The following is a 20,237-nucleotide window of genomic DNA, read 5'->3' on the forward strand; positions in this document are numbered from 1 at the left end:
TCGGTACGTTTATTTGAGCTACAAGGTTTCACGGGCGACAACTTATCGATAAAGCAGACGTGATAGGCGCTGTCTTGAGATTTAATGATCTGAACGTATCATAAAATTTATATTATAAAACTTCGTAATGTGACATCCTAAAATGGCAATTAGCAATATTTCGAGGTGTTTTCATTTTGCACCACGGATGTGTTATAGGCAGACCTTTATAGGTATATCAGTGTTAGCACCAGTGAATGTGTGCCAACTCTTAGAATAAAAAGTCACCAAGTGCAGTCTGCTTACCTCTGCTTCATCAGTGGGTAACTAGGTTTACGGTGTTGTTGAGTGTTGTGTTAGGTTGTGTATTCGCATGATGGACTAGTCAATTGTACGTGAATCTAAGGAAAACACTCATTTAAGTATTTCTGGGCATAAATTAGAGCTCCTGAATATCTGCATTTCTATTTTAACGATAATTAACAAGTCAAAAAATGCCCAGCTCTATCAATCAATTAGTTAAAATCTGATTACATACATTTATAGGTTATCTGTACACCGCTCCAAGTCGAAATCTATTCATTGAAGCTTTGATAACAATGAGTGATAATTCGGGATCCGTAGGATACGATACGCCTTCAGATGGTAAGATCATGCGTCTCATTTTCACCCTGCTTGTGAGAATTACTCGCTCTATAATTAATTGTACGGATATGGAACGTACCCTCAGCATAATTCAACTCCGATATAATCGCTCGACGGGCTTATTCTATTGCTCTGCTACTGGCACCTAGAGCAGATTACAAACATGCAGAAAGCGTCGATGTCGAAAAAGTATTCGAGTCGGAGAGAGAACGGAACGTAATAAGACTAGATGCTCTTTCTTTCTACGTGTGCATTAGACAAAGAAAGGAACTAGTCTTACTACTTTCCTTTCTATGCCATTTTCCACTTACACGAAAGTGTATACCAGGAATTCTCCATTTCTCTATGCCCTAAGCATTGACACTATATAACCGCAATGCCTAAAATTCTAATTACCTAGTGACTGCTGAGATGGCGCCAATTAAAGAAAATTGTAATAGTTCTCCAGGTCACTCCAACATATTAGCACTGTTGTAATTATATATAGAGCAGGCACATTTGATCAGATTGAACTAAACACAGTACTATAAAAACTATGGAACAGAAGAATTTTTTCAAACTCATGCAACAGTTTACGGAAGCAGAAATAATTCTTACCAGTAATTTATGACTCCAATGCAACTCCACTTCGGTCACATGTTCACACCAATAATGATATTCTTCATAATATAGTGTTCACTTTTTTTCATTCACGGTAGAGTGGGTTATCTTGCATTAGGAAGGAAACTGTAACAAGTGAAAAAAATCTAGTACAAAATATTCTTTTTTTTAGTCTCTGTACTGAATAGTATATTATTACTGCATCATTAAATGAGATTAATGTAAAATTACTTGTAGCCTTCATCTGACAATATTAATAGCTGGGCAGGCAGAATTGTGAATTGTGAAATCAAATACTTGCATTTTTTAGACAACCACATACATAAGCACCGAGTACACAGGTGCACTTTACTATTTCCATTAGACAGAAGTAGCTGTTGCTAGACGGTTAACATTTATTCAATTTCATGATTTCTTGAACCTGAAACTTGAGTAATACCTGCAAACTAGTCTGTATACCAGCTTGTAACGCAAATCATTCACCTGGATTTCATTTCATTCTTTCAGTCTGCATCTGCCATTGATTGGAATAGTGGAAAATCCTATTCTACAACTTTTCTGAACGCATTGAACTGAGTCAACAAATTATTAGCATGTTATAAAAAAAAAAACAATTTCAAGTATGAAAGAAAAGGCGTTGGTCTTTAAAATATTTACGAATTAAATTTTCTTCTTAATATCAATCCCTTTTTGTTCAGTTTATACGCAATAAATGATGATTGGCCTTTGTCCTTTGCTTTGATAATTTATTCTAATCATTTCGTTCTTACAATCTTTTTAAATCATGGTCTGGTAAGTTTCAATACTTATTATTTTCATTCAAAAATTTCTTAAATTTATTTTCTACCTGTTGTGACGAATACTAAAACTGTTATCTTTTTGTCATACGAGTGTCAAAATGAAGCTATTACACACGAAGTCGAACGTCTAACTTAAATTTTTTTCAACGTTCGGTTACGTTACCGTTAAGAACTACATTGTACGTGATTTATATTAGGAAACCTTTCTCGGTTCTTTCACAATCGAAAAGTATATCATATAAATACCCTATAAACTGTGATGGGCGATTCGAAACTATAGTAGAGTTTCATGGAACGAAGAATTTAGTCTTTCTGGTGCAGACAAACATCTTGCGTATATGTACCTGCACTAATCTAGAGTTCGACACGTATAAAAGGTGATAAACGCTACGTGTTTCCTACCCCAGTAGTTGGATTTATTTTAAGTGGATGTAGAAATACTTATTTCTAATTAGATACATTACGTCTACCAAAAAAGCTTCTGCAATATTACATTTAATGTTTGCTTTAAGCTTTTTAGGTGCTTTGACATCCCAATTTACTCCTCCCTTTTTGAACAGATGTATTTCAAATCTAATCCAGAGACCGGTCAGGACAAGTCCGATCAGGTATTGAATACATAAATGTATTATCCTGGGGTTCCACGCTTAATGGAGTGAAGTAAAAGTAATATATTGTGAACATGCACTGCGTACCTTCATACAACCGGAATTGTATATGTCATTCATGACTGTAATCGGATATTAGATATTGAAGTTGGCGCTATGGTCTTACTAACTACATTAACTTGCTTTAAAATTCTAATTTGGATATACAAACAGGATAAACAAATTACGAGGCTGTCGAACTAGATCGTTGAACCATACAATTTGCTTATGCAAACTTTTTGATGAAAACATAACGCAACGCGTCCCGACTTGGCTCACTGAGCGTGCGCGACAGAATAATCAGGTATTAACGTTTGTCAGAAAACTTAAATAGTCACAACAGTCGTCAGTCTACTCAAGCTTTTATGCAAAAAAAAGTAATGTCTACCGTGTTTGTCCTCGACGACAGTTACGATTCTGCCCAAGATGGGAATTCGTTGGCGTTGAAAATTACATTTCCCCAGGTCGGAAATGAAACAGTTACCACAATCAGCGTGATTAGAGTTGGTCCAATACCAGCTACTATGAAATCTTTGGTTTTTATATGCCCGGCAGCACTTACAATAGCATTTGGCGGTGTTCCAACTGGTAAGTGGAACGAAAACGAGCAACAAAAAGTAGCTGGTAGCATCAGATATAACGGATGCAGCTTTATCGCTACACACTGTAAACATGAAAAAGAAACGATTGTTTATCAAGCTTAAAGTTTAACCTGAGATAGAATTAAATGTTAGTGAGTTACGTCATAATCTCATTCATCGGCAATAACTTTCCAGAGTCCTGATAAATCGGTAGTGTTTTAAGACTGAAAAATAGAAAGTTTCGTCACGATTCTTCACTTACCAATTCGGCAACTACAGGTAACACAATGTTGGCAATAGCAACGTTGGCGGTAAACTCTGTAACCGTTTGAATTATGAGACAAATCACAAATAAAGTAGCTACTGGGGGTAGAGACTCCAAGCCAGATAATGCGTTCCCTAGTAAATCCGAGAGTCCCGAGGAGGTACTTCCCTGGGATATTGCAAAACCACCGCCAAGAACGAACAGCAAACCCCAATGCATTTTTGTTTGAATTAGTTTCCAAGTTATTAAACCCTGACTTGACTTTGTCGGATATTTGCTTGAATCCTTACTGAATGCATTGAGAAACTCCAATTTTGATGGAAGTATAAACATGAGGATTATGACTAACATTGCTGCGGTAGAATCTTTAACAGACCTGTAGTATGAAATTAAAGGAAACATTACTCACGTAATACTTATAATAGAATATCAAGTATACGTAGCTGTATCAAAATACAAGGAAATGTGAGTTTCTGATTTTTAGAAATTTCCTACGGCACTTACATCTCCGTGATATAATCGGGCCACCCTGTAACAAATCCGGGATTCCTGAAGAACCACAAAAGAATTACGAAAACGAATAAAACGGCAACAGATAATTCGTGCCACGTGATCGGCCCTAGGTCTCTGTATTTTTGTTCGATAATTCTTTTCGCAACTTTTTCACCCTCTGGACCAATATTTATTGCCTGAGAGTCTTTGCTGTTTGGTCTAAACATTCCCATGTACATTACTTGCAGCCACAACCAGACTAAGAATCCGGAAACAAGCATAGGCGGAATCGCGTAACACATCCAATCAGAAAAATTGATTCCGGGGCTGTCTGGAAAACGGCTACAAACAAAATAGTTTTCCAATGAAACCTTGAATATTCACAAGGTTGAAGTTAGTTACGTGATAGCAACGAAACATCTGGAAGAAAATGCTCTATTTTGCAACTTTAGAACGACTTTGAAAAATGCAAATTTATAAAATATGACCATGCCTCGCTTGCTTTACTACGGTTCACTGAATTTCAGACAGTTATAAATTTGCAACAAACAATTTTCCTCAATAACAACTGTTAAAATAACGCTACTGACTTCAACCTGATGAGAATTCGCATTTGGCAATATAACATCAATGGAATAAGTTTCACTTACGATTCATAAATTCCTTTAAGCGTTAAATTGGAACCAGTGGCCACCATGGTACCGATACCACCGATGCTAGATGCATAAGCCGCGATGAAATAGTAAGTCATCGTAGCATTCGTCGGTTTTTTTGCGCTGAACATGATTTTAATTAAATCCATTAATCGTTTATTAATTACTATAGTATTTGAAAAATCTTATTGATACGGCTATTACTGAAAACTACTCACGGTTGACCGTCTTCATTGCCTTCGGTATCATTTGCGTCTTCGATAAACATTTTTCCCAAACCTTGCTACATTAGGTAAAAGTAGTTGAATTAGAATTTCATACGGATATCAGTTACTTATCGATATAACAACAACATCAATCTGTACTTACAGATTCTAATTCCATTAGTACAGTTTCAATAATTGGAACCATCATGGCCGTAGTTGCAGTGTTTGAAATCCACAACGAAATGAACATAGTGACCAGAAAAATACCAAGAGTTAATCTTGAAAAAGTGAAATTGATTTAACTATAAAAAACATGGAAAATCAAATAATTGAAAGAGGTAATATATGCACTATATCAGAAGCACTGTTTCTGAAACAACTAAAATCGTTGTAAGTAGGGTGAAGTAGACAAGGCCCTTTGGGCGGACTTAGAAAGTAAATGAATGTATCCATTGTCTCATGCTTATTTATTTTTTTTTATTCTCAAAGTTTTGAACCATTTGTACGGATTGTCAAAAAACAGAAAAACGTTACATGAATAAGGTGAACGAAAAATTAATTTCCTGCAAGTACGCCGGAATAGCGTTACAAATAGTTGATTACGTTGTATTCCAAAATTTTATGGAAAAATGTAGAGGGCCTTTTTTGATTTTTTGCGATTTTTGGAGCAAAACCGTTTTCGTCCGAGAATTGATTTGTAGGAAACTTTTACCACTAATTGGACCCTCGGAAATTTGAAAACACCAACTACAATTTTGAAAGATGTACAGCTACGGAGATGCGACTATTCAAACTAATTCAACCCCAAAGAATGCAAAAAAGAGAAGTAGAACTTCGTAGGATCAACATCTGCACAAATGCGATCAAATTTCTAACGAATTTAATTGTTTTTTGGCTTCTTTGCGACGTATTTTGAAATCTGTCCAAATTTGGCGATCGAAATGCAAAGGGTTTAGCGTTAAATTTTCCGATTCCTTTCTGCAACAAACGTCGTGTCCCAAAACTGATTCTTACAAGCCTTTCACCACTAATTTGACCCTCAGGACCCTTTTTGAGACAAACAGAGTATCGCAGAATCAATAGCTAAGAATATATGACTTAGTTTTCGGTTTTTTGGTCGTATCATCTATAGCACTAATCCCACTGACACAGGAGTTGTCTTAACCCCTTTCCGTACCATTTAGATCGACGAAACTCGGACCCAAGTGGTAACTCGTGACCAACTCTCGCGGCGTACCGATAGGAACTGACATTGCGACCATTGCGACCGTTATATTACCATGTTTCGTGATGTTTATGTTTGGCCCGATTATCTGTTCACGAGCCTGGCTCGTCATATTCATGTTTGGGTCAAAATCTTCATCACAAGTCAGACTCGTTAAAGCACGGGAAAGGATTAATCGCTTCCTCACCCCCAACTTCTTTAATATCTCGTAATCCAAAATTATGATTCAGTTTCCTATATCGACCATTCGAAATGAAGAAACTGAGGATCGACTATTTCTATACGTCATAGGATCAACCTCTGAGAGAGAGAGAGAGTAAAATACCCATTTTGTCAGTGACTTCAGACCTCGTTCAATCACTTTCACACTATTAATTATATCTACGAAGCGTTCGGAGAATTAGAGTTATGTGGTTTTCAAATTATCATAATTGTCGCGTAATCCAGAAAATCTACCGTATGTCCTATTACGATACATTCTACGCGTATAAGAAATCATATATCCGATCAAATGTCGCAATTCACTTCAGAATTATTCTAACCATGCGGGGAAAACACAACTCGTGGACACGAGGAGAAGGTGAAAAAAATTTCGAGAGTGCAAGCATTCAATCACCTTGTTACGACGCGGAACGCTTCTTATCAATATTCGCTTATAATCTGGAAAGAAGTTCAATATCGTGGCTTGCGATTAATATTGAGCCGAATGTAATACGGGCAACTTTTAACTACTACCGCCTGAAAATAAAACATGACTGTAACTGAATTGCGGTGCATTTGTGAATGTTGAAATATGATAAGATAATTATTACCTTCTATGGCTACACCCGACAAGCCGAATAATGGTGAATGCGACGCGCAAGTGAAGTCCCGAATGTTCAATTGCAGTAGCTATAACGATACTTGCTATGAACATCATCGTTGTATCGTTGAGGTAACATGTGGTTGTGTCGCTTGTGTTCAAAATTCCCATCAACGGGAAAAGCACAATGGGTATAAAGGAAGTTACCGGTAGAGGCAGTGCTTCGGTTACCCAGTACAATGCCATGATTGCAACGACATACATGCATTTGTATGCCTGCATAAATAAATTCTCATTTTTTAGTCGCTTTAATTGAATCGAAGACCTTACAGGACGCTAGCATTATAGTTTAGAATTTCAAATTAATTAAATTTCAGAAATGCAACCTACCGTTGAATCTTGATATATAAGTATTGGACACAGAATTATTGGCCATAATATTACAATCCACGATCTCCAGTACATTCCGAAAAAACCAAGCAGAAGTCGTCCAAAACTTACATCTTTCCTGAAAGAAACAACAATGCATTGTAAAAAATGACGCCAGCAGACACAAGTAACATCAGTTACAATTGCAGAGCGTATTCCTTGAGGTAAATTCTGTAAACCAACCTTACAAATTCGGCATCACTTCTCGCGGCGGGATCCACCTGGACGGCATCCAGTTTTGTGGCACTCATAACGTAGTCTAATAAAGTTTACACTGAAAACAGAATTCACAAAGTTCATACAGTAGTTAAGTTCATACTTCTTCTTAAGCAAACAATGAAATAAAACGGTAGAAATGTTACTCACTTCCATTAAACATAACTGAACTATTCCGGAATTACATAAAAAAAATTCATTATTTTCAAATAATGATCGACGCTTGGTGTTCTTGACTTCCATTTTACGAGTATATCGATCTTAACGACATATTAATCAAACTTACACTATAATAAATAAAAATGGAACTTTTAAAAACGATCCCACCATGTGTAAGAATGACAAGAGAATAAGGTTAAATCAGTATCGTAGATGTTGCGCAAGACACAAATTAAAAAAAAAAAATGAAAATCTCCCAAGAAACGCATGAATGTTACTGTAGAACTGTTCGACCGATTATCATTGGATAACGGAGGTTCTGAAAATTTTACGCGAATACTCCGAATTTTGACAAGAATTCGTATCTAGAATTCAAATGCATTTTCGACCGGTGAAGTTGAATCTCTGTTACTGTATCTCATACTTCAGTGTCTAACAAAATTAGCAGTGCGAAGAACGAGAAAAAATATCAATGTACACTGATAAACAAATTTTTAATCATAGGCTACCAGTTTATCTGAATCCTTAGTGTCGTATTAATAACATGATGTACAGCCAGGCTTTTCCGTATGTTATCCCCAAATTACATGGATTAAAAATAATGCAAAACTAAAATATTGCTTATTTGGCTTAAAATCCAGCTCGCTTGCTTAAAAGAGTTATAACCACTGCTGGATAATACTTGAAATGGTTTCATTTAAAATAGGCATTTAAAGTGTAAATGGAATTTTGTATTTAACATTTTAAATTTTCTCAAAGTAACCATTTACTTTATGTTTTTGAAAGCGTTTTCCACTTTTTACTTAAAATGGATATATTGAAGCATTTTACCCAGCAGTATCAAGTACAATAAGCTTGCCGTCATCTGCACCAGTGGAACGATTGTCTACCTACGGTTTTATGATCATGCAAACCAGAAGGAGGAGCATGAATGACGACACGGTCCAGAAGCAGTCGCTCCTCAAAGCGAATACTGCATACATAAAGTAAAAAGAAAAGAGAATCAGAAGGATAATCAACATGTTTGATTTTCGTGTAACATTCGCATCTCCGAAAATAACGATCCGATCTAGTCGATCTGTGTACCGTTGTCCAGTGTTATGACATTATGAATATTATGATCGCACGTGCACCATAGAAAAACACTCTACGAAGAAAACAGACCACCTTACCGTGAGGATGAAAATTCAAATTCTGTGATCGTTGACCATTCACTGTGAATCCTTTGCGTTCCTCAATTTCGCACTCAATTGGCAATAATACTTTTTAAAATTTAGACCAACTGCAACGGATTTATCGCATCGGCGCTTAAGACCATTAACAGGCGCCAGTAGACTCTGTAATACTTTCGGGAGCAGCAGAAGCCACTACCGATCAGGTCTCTACGTTGCAACAATATCCAACGATATCCATGTATCTCACTGGTCTTTAAGCTTCTGCCCAATAACGCCTCCCACCTTTATTTTTTGTACTCGCTCGCTTGATATGACACCAAAAATGTGGGACGGTGAATTTAACGCCGTTCAGGGTTAAATCCTGAAATAATGAAAATGTGTGCTTTGACATGATCCAAAGAGATTTCGCATACGCTTTAACTAAGTAAAGAATCTGAGACACTGCGAGAAGTTAAATTAATTCCAGTTTTGGCGTAATCATAACTTTTATAAACATGATCGGTATCGGTCTGAAACCCAATGGAGTAGCTGTTATTTGTAACTTATTTATATTTATGAATAATTTGAACAGTTACCTAACTTTATCTACGATAATGATCGGCCAAATTATGTAAATACGTATTCCGGATGCCACGAATGTTACGATGGCTCGTGATTTTATGAATAAATAAAGTAAATACTACAAACAAGTATTAAGTGAGGATCTAACCCTCATGGGACTTGCGTAAGGTGGGTTTTCAATCGATCAAAATGATCGCAGAGATTAACTTTCGAGTCTCATTTGATCCGCATGGTAACCATAACAGAATTTAAAGACGAGGAAAGAAAACTCATCTTGACCAACGCTATTTCACGTTTTACCGATGGATTTTGATCGGTGATTCATATCATTGAGAAAAAATGATGTTGTTGATGTTGTTGTTACAATATGTAATAAACGTACCTAGGCGCATGTGTAATTACTTAATTATCAATATCCAACGGTATGTATCCGTTGAGGTCTCACATAGGTACTAGTATCGCCGTCGACGGCAAAGATATGAAAATGTTAACCGCACAAACAGGTGCTCGAGTAGATACTCAAAGGTAGGATAACGATCAGAAAAGAATATGTTGAGTAGGTACCTTAATCTAAGAGACCAATTTAAAGGGATTAACTACCGGTGTTCCAAGTCTTACATTAGCAGCAATAAAAAATTGATTGAATCAGGAATAGTATCCACGATAAGAGGTGAATTTGTAACCATATGATGATTCTTTTTAAAACCAAAAGTTATGAGGAAGCATCTACAAGACCGTATAGCCTCGCAGATGGGGCCGTGACTATATCGATGTCTGCCTTATGATTATTGGAATTAAACTTTCATTCCATGAACTCACATCAATATATTTACGTACGTGATGTGTACCAGAAAATTATTTTCATCTAGTCGTTTCCATCTAATCAACCGTTACATGTTAGTTTGAATTTCTATTGTTGCTGAAAGCTAGAAGTTCTGATTTGATTGAATCTTCTGCAAACCGATTGCAAGTTTCTCTCTATTTCATAGCGAGCATTTCAATTTTTCAATTACGGAACTTGCTAAGTTAACATTGAGAGGGACTATAAATTGTGGTGACGAACGTATCAATAATTCCTACCCATCGCTCAACAAAAATCCAATCATTTATTGTCGGTACTCAAGTAAATAATCTTACAGGATTCCCGGACATGAATATTACTCAAGTATTCTTCTACAAAGAATGAACAAACTAGACCTTTAAGAATTTTATTAATTCAATGGCACGTATGCCTAAAATAGAGTCTCTCGAAGAACTGTTTACAAGATCTATTATTTATGTCTAGGGTACAGGAATTGACGTTCATTAGACGCATCGCATAAAATGAAGAAAAAATCATTTGTGCAATAGATGTGTACGGGTACTCGTTTTACACACAGGAACATCACTTTCCGCAATAATATCTAAAATAAGAGGTTGTAAAAAATTGCAAAATACGCATGCTGGGTTTTTTATAACCTCTCGATTACAAAAAAAAAGGGAAAAACATTATTTACACAGCTTCCAATAGTTATTAACTCTATTATACAATCTTGAAAAATAAATGATCATAATTTACGTATTAACAGTAAGAAATTTGACTGACTTCAGGCAGTTCTATGACGCACGAGATTAAACGCGAACCATGGACGATTCGTTTTGTCTTTTTCTTTTGCCTGACTCTACCACAAATATACACATATTCAGATAAACATCGCGGAATCAAGATCAAATGTGAAATTCTAATATCTTTCACGAATGCATTATGAATACGATTAGATTACTTTAACAGGAATTTCACGTTGATATTATCAGTAAATGCAGGGAAAACCACATAAAAAATATATCGTATTAAATTGGAGTAGATTTATGTACAGCTTAAAAAATGCATTCAAACATATCAACGATTACTCATTAGTATTAGGTATTTTTAATCCGAACTCCAATGCAAACTTGCAGCCATGCCGAGAAAACCCCATAAAGGCATAATACTGGATTCCCTTATATTTGTGCTTCAGTGTTGAATTTTTGTACCTTCTTTATAGTGAATTACGCGTATTGTAAATGCTTCAAAGGCAAAAGACGTAAATAGAAGCTGCGGATTACAAATCTGTGCTGTTAGTTATTCTTCGTCATTAATTTCTACATGCAGCATCGTACAGAATCTACGCCAGTATTTCCTTCGCGATCCTGCTACTTGGCGTTGGCGTGCCGTTATGGTGGCACACGACGGCTGTACCGAGGGTGACACTTCCCTACGATGGAATCGCACAATTGAGCAACTTGGACATCAAGATCAGCACGAGAATTTTGGTAGCTGCCTTGACTGAAAATCGTGCCAAATTATTAGTCGAAGAAATAAACCGCGAGCTCAAGTCAGCCGGTAGGTATAATTTATCGTGTAGAAAGATCAATACCACAATGGGAATGATTTCACTACCGAAAAACTATTCTGCATGCAATACTCAGCGAATGCAGGTGATAAACGAAATGAAACGGTCGAGCTGCGGTGAAAGCACGAAGTACGGTGTTTAACTTTTATCAATATTTAAACCAGCAAAAAAAAACAATTGTCACTAGTTCATGAGCAATCTTAAATATCATCGGCTTACTGACAAACCAGATACCGTATCTAGACACATGATCGCGGTGGGCCTGAAGCAATTTCGAAGATGTCTAAACCTGATTACCCAAGTATAATGTAGCGAAGATCTAAATTTCGCGATAAGACGATTCATCAACAATTCTCAATGATTCTCAATGAGCTAACCATCCGTCTACTTATCGACATCAATAATAAACCTCATACTATGATACCTAGAGATTATATCACTGGACGAACACTATATCGACAAAACACATAACTAATACTCATGCAGACCTCGGATCTAAAATTGTTATAATTCAAGGAGAATGAATAAAAACTTCCGTACATTCTCGACCTTATTTTTCACGTAATAACGAGGACGATTTGTTAAACTCCATTCACAGTTCAATTCGATAATGCCTGCAATGTCCAAAACGAAGGAAATGTTTCATGCATAGTCTGTTCATAGAAATACTCACGGGAATGACAATACTCACGAATAATAATAGAGCTGTATGATACAATAATATATCACAGTGCAACGTGCAGTGTTTTTTCCATCGCTCTTAACTTTGAATGCAGTAATATCAGTAAATCACGTTTTTATGTTAGGAGCATGAGACAGTTTTAATTGCAATTTTTTGCTGGACCCACTGTCGTTACGGTTGACTTTACGGTAACAGTATTTTACCATGTAGAGTGGCGATTGTCGGATTCAATCACCAGCCCGTGATTCCGAAGGAAAGCGTATAACCACGTTAACCGAATATCCTGCCAATCACTACCATGGGAGTAGTAGAGTACAATTTTTCCTTGCGAATTCTCAAATCCTTGTCAGATATCTAAATAAGACTTGATGTACGATGTACGAACACCAAGTATTTTCGTTTTACATTCTGCATAAACATGTGCGAGCGAATCAAGTTAATCTATAAGTCAATTAAGGATTATTATTTGATAACAAGGAATTGACATTTTATCATGATAATTCTTTGGGATGAAATCTGAAAAATAGTCATGTTACCTGATCATCACATTTCATCGTGAAAAAGTTTACAGATCGGTATTGCAATGATTTTCTATCCATAAAAGCTTACACTATTTCTTGTTTTTCATTTCTTTTTAAACCATAATGGTTTAATATCAATGATTGTTTTATATTTTCAGAACTCTACAATCTTCAGATCTCACATGCCGTAATTTCAAGTAATTTAATATCCTCGGCAATTACTATACACGATCTTGAAAAAATAGCAATTAATTTCGACGTTCAAGTCGGCGAATTGCTTTTACTCGAAGTACCGAATCTGAGTGACGGTGTTCTCGCAGGGTCTCACAGAACAATATTCTTCTCACCTGAAGCGAGTAAGTATGATGATTAAGAAAAGTAAAAAATTTAAAATATCCATAATCGCTGATCGTTGTGTAAGTGTGAACTTTAGAATATACTTTCAATTATCCTCTTATGGACGTTACATTGCTATTATGATCATGATCAAGAACTGTACATCTTTCATCGGTACAACAGTTAATTTATCTCAAACATTTATGACGTTTTCTCCTTCCTACTTCGTCTTGAGTAGATGTACAAATGGTCGTGGACATGATCAAGTATATAAATTATCTGTAGTTAGGATCAAAGCTACAATATTATTTGATCATGGCAATCAAAGTAGTAGGTATTGGTTTACGTGTATGATTCTCGGGATATAAGAAAAATCAAGATGACGTACAAGTATAATTGAAGATGGTAATATTCTGATAACTTACAGGTGGGTTGAAACTAACTCAAGTACTATCTAATTGGATCTTACTAAACAAATCAGTGGCTTTGACAAGGAACGCGTTGGCTGAACCTACTCAATTCAGCTTGGATAAACAAAATAGAAGACGGTTTCCCGCTAGTTCAGCCTATGATGTTCTCCTTACTCTCGTCAACCCATATCCGGACAAACTGACAGTCGATTGGCATTTGCCCAATGTCATAAAAGGTAAATCAATAGATAATGGTATAGGAATGTTCGACCGAGTGGCATCAAACGTTTGTCAACAGCTCTGCCTTGTCGAGAATGAGCCGACAATTACTATAAAAATCGGGAATCAAACTCGAATCTGCAGTTTATGAAACCTAGAGTTTATCGTCAAGATTATATACCCAGTTAAACTCTGATATTCAACTTAAGTACATCGAAGGAACTGTAATAAACCAGAATCATTTATTATGCTGTCCAGAATACATCGAACCATTCCTAGATGAACTTTCGGTGGTGGCGAACTTCACGGTTAAATCGCAATGGCTGTACCTTGTACCATTGGATGTAACGCCAAAACAGATACCTGACAGTAGTGTGCTTGGCAGACACTATGCGTTACCAGAAGATGTGTTGCCACAGATTATAACACCACTAGAAAAGAAATTAGGCAAGTCCTTATTATTTGAGAATACACTGTTAATGAAAATTACTTTACACATTTCTTAATTACATTAGTTGATTATTGTTATATTAATTTACTTATACCAATTCTAGCATCACAAGTCAGCCTCAATCCATGTATCAATTTGGTGATGTATACACCTCCGTGTGACAAAGCACCGCTTCATATTTACACACGTAGTGGCCACCGATCAAAAACGTCAAGCAACGTTGAGGCTTTTCTCTCCCCGAGGTCGAGGATTGACTTTTTTTTTAATTCTGGACAAACTGGCAATTAACGATCTTGTTAGAAACTTCAAATAACGTATTCATACTTCTAGGTGGGGTGGCGTTGTGATAGCTAATCCTCCGATCGAGTCTTGTATCGACGTGGAAGATAATCAAATGGTTACATTCAGTCCAGAAGCATCCAGTATCATGGGCGTATTCATTGCCCATCTCAGACTACTACTAGGAATCCCAGACAAGGTAAAACTGTAATCAGAACGTAAATTACACAATGGGAAAGGCGACTGCGACGTTTCGCCGCGACGGCGCCCCTGTGTTTTCGGCTATTGGGGTGGTGATACCGGTAACGTCTTTCCAGTCCACCGTAACCGAAACTACAGTGCTGCCCTATATGATCCGGTTTCCTGTCGCCATCCCCATTGAATTTATTTGTGGTAACATGTGTAAATTTTCTGAAGGAACCTATTCCTGGAGCAGCATTGGTCCGACTAGACAATTCAAAACCACGTGAATGGGAATTAGATGCTCTGCTTAGAATCCGAGCTGTAGAGCAACTGACCTCAGCTAAACTTACTTTACAATCTTTGGCTCAATTGTTGGAAGAAATTAGCAACATTGTGATCACAGATACAGTTGGCGATAGAATAAATGGGGCTCTAAAGTGGGTCGAAGATTCCGCCGACAAGCTGAGACACGGTAAACTAATGGAAGGTTTCGCTTCAAGTAAAGAAGCTTTTGTTACTGCCGAAGCTGCGTTTACCGACCCATCTCTTTTGGCTCTACTGTATTTTCCCGACGACCAGAAGTAAGTACGTCAAACGATGTTCGTTTTTATCAATCTTCATTCTTGTTTCCAATTATAGTTCAATCGGTTTAAAACCACGTGAGAGTCAATAAGTCGTAACGTACATACATATAATTTATTAAATTATATTTTTATGAAATTTCAGGTATGCAGTGTACATTCCACTATTTCTGCCTGTCATGATACCCGTACTACTGTCTCTGAGAAACATATGGAGGTATTTTTTCTCAAAAACCGAGGAAAATGAAACCAATAAGGGTGAATTGACTGAGGAAACCAAAGAGATTGATAAACCTAAGACTGACTAATATTTTTTGGATTTTTAAATAACGTTAGGTCAGTCATTCGGATAAAGATGCATGTCAGTTAGAAATTATTGACATACCTTTGTATAACTGGAAACAATGTTCATATTCAGAACTAAATAAGACAACTTCGGACTCCAGTTTATCTGCAAAGTTACAAAATTTGAATGCAAAAATTCAACAGCCACCAAGACTGTACTTGCTTGGCAGTTGTGTGAATTCTAAATAGTCACAAAATCTATATGTTTTTTCCCTATTGTCTATTATTGTTTCCATGTAACCAATATAAGGAGTATCCCACGTGAAATGGTACGGGTTTTGGCCGATGGTCAGCGAATGTGACATCCGGCTAGCATCTTATCCCTTAATATCTTGTGAAGGGTCTTCCATAGTTTTGAGTCCCAAATAATTCTCGACTTCCCGCAAATCGCGATTGTAGAATTTTCCTTAGGATCTACTCGCTTCACTTGAAAATTTTACCGAACATAATTCGAATTATGAAAAAAGTGTGATATAATTTTCTTGTTCGCCTACAATAAAGTACTGAAAAAAAAACTTTTTTCAATTTTCAATCAAATTTTTACAATAATTTATTGCCGGTAAACATAAAAAAAAAAAATTACACCACACTTTTTTCGAAACTTGAACTATGTTTAATAAGTGAATCGAGTAGAGCCTAAGCAACATTCTTCAATCACGATTTTCGGGGAGTCCAGAATTATTTGGGACTCAAAACTATGGAAGATTCTTCACAAGGTAGTAAGGAATAAGATTCTGGCCGGACGTCACGTTCGCTGACCATCGACCGAAACCTGTCGCGTTTCGTGTCGAATACCCCATAAGTTCATTTAATTTACATGTGAAATGTGGTACATAATCGAGTATATATATGCTTATAACCTAATTTCAAGCGGATAAACACGTATTTTCATGCTACGAATTACATACCTACTCCGTTTTCATAAAATGATATTGAAGGGATAACAACTGGAAAATTATGATCAAATACCCGAATAAACCTTTTGTTAACCTTTGATATTATTTATCACTATGCTACCTCACTGCGAATAAACTAAAACTCCTTAGTCATTTAAGCATGTGAAAAATATAAACCTGATTTCTAATTTCTACTTTAATTTGTATTCAACTTCTTTTTCCTTTTTCCACCATTATAAACGCAAAACATTCAGAGAAACTACAGATAACACATATAATTTTCGAATGATTTGTGAATATAATTACTTAGTTTGAAGATTGATTTATTGAATCATGTTTGATATTATACAGGTCTTTCAAAATTTTAGTTGGTGTCATAGAGTCAATACAAGTATTGGCTGCATTTTCTATTACTTTTTTTTTTTTTTGTTCACGTATTAAGATTTCCTGTATATCAAATATTTCAAATTGCACACAAGTGATTTAAATAACATTACATCTAATTGTACATAATATAATAGTTCATTTAAAAAGAAACATTTCTTTCATTTAATACGTAAAAAGTAAAAGCTACGCAAAACTTATACTATATTTAAAATTTATCCATTAACTTTTCATTTTATGAAATAAATTCAGTCTCCTTTTTCTAAGGTCTTAAAGTGGGACTTCTTTTATAAACTGATTTTTGAAATTTTTTTTTGATTGTTCTACCTATTGTGATTTACTTCAAGAATACTCCTACTTTAAAAAGAAGCAGGTTCAAGGCAATTGAATCATATGGTACTACCAAAAAAGTATTATAATGATGATGCAAAAATCATGAGCAAAGTAAGCAAACCAAAATGGGTATTTCAGATCAACATACTAAAGGTTTCTGGTCAAACAATGGATGAACATAAATCCACAAAATTACTAAACAAATAGATGAGAACATAAATACAGGTATAATATGTATATTTTGTATGCCGGAGGTCACATGACTATCTTTCAATACATCGTAATATTATTTCCCAGGTAAACTAGGGCCAAGTAAAACAGCAATAGTTTGTTTGGACATACCAGAAATACATTTGATTAGAAATGTCCCTACTGAGATATTAACCTTCGCTGCTTTTCTATGTAATTATCCAGGAAATTATATCAGCTCTTTCATTGAAATCTACTGTACTTCCAACTGAACTTGTGAAATCAAATTCAAGTTCATCTAAGAATTCAAATTCAATGCAATTTTTTGTCTAAGCCTCTGACTCGAATATTGACAATTAATTATACAAATTCATATTTTGTGGAAATAATTTTCATTAATATTAAATTCTGAAATAACACGAATCAATACTTATCATGGCGAGTAAGAATTCATTATTATAAAAAAATGAACGGTTCGTTACATTTCATGGAAGGTATCAATGACAATGGTACATATTCTATTATACTGGAAAATGATGGAAACAAAGTAGGAGTGATCATTTTTACTCTCTAACTCATTCCATTTTCTCTATTAAACACTACCAATTGGGTGATTTTTGAAATATGATTTGAACCAGGCGTAAATGCCAGTTTTTGATAAATAGTTTGACTATATAATTCAATATAGTCTGGTAAAGACTCTGAACAGTAATCTGCAATATATAGATATCAATATTAAAAAAAAAGAGATCTCAAAGAGAGATTTAATGATTTTATTAATCAAGAAATTACTAGAGTAGAATTCATCAACCAAGTAGATAAGCTAATTTCTGGCACTATTGACGGAACATCAATTTTAAGATGAATTTTACATTTTTTCAATACGAGTTCGCTTCTTCAGGAGTACAAAATAGCAATGCGATTAATCAATATTTTTTTGATGTTTTTTTTATTTCATTTTTTATATCAATGTCACATCGCTGCATTGGCGTAGCTTAGTTGACAAAGTGCCAATTTCATTTCCAAGTGTTTCATTAGATGAACTGCGCTTATTCCGCAACTGTAGTTGAGGAGCCTTTATTTACAATTATTATATACCAAATTTACGCTTCTTACAGTAATATACGGGGATAAGAATCCACCAGTAATTGTAATTTCGATTTATTCGCAAATTTACGACATGTGCCAAGAGATATTTGAACACATGCAGGATCATACTTTTTCTCAACTTCTCATTGTCAATCAAACAAATTATTTTCAGTGAAACACACAGTCAGGCTTGTACAATGCTGTGTCATAGTTTTCACTTGTACATTTCGTTGTTACAGCCAAACTAAATTATAATAAACAAAGGAGACCAAGAGTCAATGCACAAATACATAACTCTCTGTGTAGAAACGGTACATTGTTTCATTTTCCTTGCACATTACGTAAGCTTAGGTGAGAAAATCATGTCTAATTAATTGCGTGAATACAACTTTTATCTTTCATCTGAGAATAACATAGATTTAGCAAAGCTGAAAAACCGTCTGTCATTTCTGTATATAATCTTTGCTAGTTAATAAATAATAACGAAACTAAAAGCATTTCATCCTCGCCACTATTCATTCATTATGCAGTTTGAAAGCCATCTAAGACGGAATATTATTCATGTTTGTGTATGTTGGATAAATTGATTATTGGTCGGACAATCAAACGATCACTCAAAAAGTTGCGTGACTTGCAATAAATACGTAGTTATGATACTGTGAGGGTAAGTTTTCACTTTTTGCAGTTCGGATTAAAATTTTTTTATTAAAATATAGCAACAATTGATTCAAAAATAGCACTTACATGCACATATTCTTAGATCAAATGTTCGACACACTTTTATTGGACATGACATTTAGGAAAACAAAACTAAAATTTTAAGATTCATGTGAAATTTTCTATTAAAAGTAAACTAAGATTACTGTGTGTTTATTTTCCTTCCTCGTTACGCTGAGCTGTTAGAATTCTGTGTGAAATTGAAAAAAAAAAATATTATTAGGTATATTAAACCATGGATTATGAAGCAGCGAAAGCCGCACGATAATCGAACTTTACAACTAACTATGTAAATTATGGAACTGCACATGGCTATTCAATTTATGCATATACCCTTGGCCTACCTATCATGGTAACACCATCTTAAGCTAAATCGATTAAAATCCAATGCTCAAAGTCGGTGAAATTTAAAATGAAATGTACAACAAACAACATCTTCTTAATCAGTAAACACTAAAACTTGAAACAACTGTTGAATCATCTAAACCAGGACAATGATCTTAGGGTAATTGATTATTGTTGTAAATAGAATGCCATAGCAAACCTAAACTGATTACAGTAAATATTCTGTTATAGCAGATCACCAGAAATGAGGTTGCACGTAGCCTCCGCCCATTCCTATAGGATTGAACCGATGCGGGTGTATCTTTTCCATCCGCATGGCACCAGGACCCCCACCAATGAATCCTCCTGTATGGTGTCCGCCTCTCGGCGCAAAGCTCCCTCCTCTCCCCAGCACTCCTGGTCCGTTAGATCCAGTCATAGTAGCACCTGACCCGCTGCTGCTACCGCCTCGTCCGCCTCGACTTCCACCT

General features: G+C 35.6%; 3 protein-coding genes across 8 annotated transcripts in view; 1 reads left to right on the plus strand and 2 right to left on the minus strand.

The window, feature by feature from the left end:
* Positions 1-17,489, plus strand: LOC107226318 (GPI transamidase component PIG-S). 2 transcript variants are annotated; one of them, XM_015667096.2, is made up of 10 exons: positions 1-370; positions 526-624; positions 11,567-11,797; positions 13,169-13,366; positions 13,774-13,992; positions 14,234-14,422; positions 14,530-14,668; positions 14,757-14,904; positions 15,123-15,469; positions 15,615-17,489. In XM_015667096.2, exons 2-10 carry the CDS (start codon positions 579-581, stop codon positions 15,775-15,777), a joined length of 1,680 nt encoding a protein of 559 aa, XP_015522582.1. In that variant the 5' UTR covers positions 1-370; positions 526-578; the 3' UTR covers positions 15,778-17,489. The 2 variants fall into 2 exon arrangements, with proteins under 2 accessions (XP_015522582.1, XP_046591224.1); XM_046735268.1 differs by lacking the exon at positions 11,567-11,797 and having other exon boundaries at positions 2-370.
* Positions 1,791-9,701, minus strand: LOC107226319 (protein I'm not dead yet-like). 2 transcript variants are annotated; one of them, XM_015667099.2, is made up of 10 exons: positions 8,872-9,701; positions 7,508-7,598; positions 7,286-7,403; positions 6,906-7,171; positions 5,032-5,146; positions 4,881-4,945; positions 4,660-4,785; positions 4,022-4,351; positions 3,515-3,893; positions 1,791-3,335 (listed from the first exon to the last, which is right to left on the minus strand). In XM_015667099.2, the coding sequence occupies exons 2-10, from the start codon at positions 7,573-7,575 to the stop codon at positions 3,081-3,083; spliced, it is 1,722 nt and encodes a 573-aa protein (XP_015522585.1). In that variant the 5' UTR covers positions 7,576-7,598; positions 8,872-9,701; the 3' UTR covers positions 1,791-3,080. The 2 variants fall into 2 exon arrangements, with proteins under 2 accessions (XP_015522585.1, XP_046591223.1); XM_046735267.1 differs by lacking the exon at positions 8,872-9,701 and adding an exon at positions 8,531-8,611.
* Positions 16,421-20,237, minus strand: part of LOC107226317 (sex-lethal homolog) — a 15,271-nt gene continuing 11,454 nt past the window's right edge. For 3 of the 4 annotated variants that reach the window (XM_015667095.2, XM_046735272.1, XM_046735270.1), the window contains exon 6: positions 16,421-20,235. In XM_015667095.2, the coding sequence (XP_015522581.1) occupies positions 20,003-20,235 (233 nt within the window). In that variant the 3' untranslated portion in view covers positions 16,421-20,002. The remainder of the gene's footprint in view (positions 20,236-20,237) is intronic. The other variant, XM_046735269.1, reaches the window with a different exon arrangement.

This window comes from Neodiprion lecontei, chromosome 3 (genome assembly GCF_021901455.1).
Source record: "Neodiprion lecontei isolate iyNeoLeco1 chromosome 3, iyNeoLeco1.1, whole genome shotgun sequence".
In the NCBI taxonomy this organism is placed as follows: Eukaryota; Metazoa; Arthropoda; class Insecta; order Hymenoptera; family Diprionidae; genus Neodiprion; species Neodiprion lecontei.

Bases quoted from the DNA above. Each gene is read 5' to 3' on its own strand.
- LOC107226319 (XM_015667099.2), bottom strand. From the start codon at position 7,575: ATGAGTGCCACAAAACTGGATGCCGTCCAGGTGGATCCCGCCGCGAGA. The intron at 7,404-7,507 runs GTTGGTTTACAG...TGTTTCTTTCAG, and splicing joins AGTGATGCCGAATTTGTAAG to GAAAGATGTAAGTTTTGGAC. The intron at 3,336-3,514 runs GTAAGTGAAGAA...TCATGTTTACAG, and splicing joins TACCTGTAGTTGCCGAATTG to TGTGTAGCGATAAAGCTGCA.
- LOC107226318 (XM_015667096.2), top strand. From the start codon at position 579: ATGAGTGATAATTCGGGATCCGTAGGATACGATACGCCTTCAGATG. The intron at 13,367-13,773 runs GTAAGTATGATG...GATAACTTACAG, and splicing joins ATTCTTCTCACCTGAAGCGA to GTGGGTTGAAACTAACTCAA. The intron at 15,470-15,614 runs GTAAGTACGTCA...ATGAAATTTCAG, and splicing joins TATTTTCCCGACGACCAGAA to GTATGCAGTGTACATTCCAC.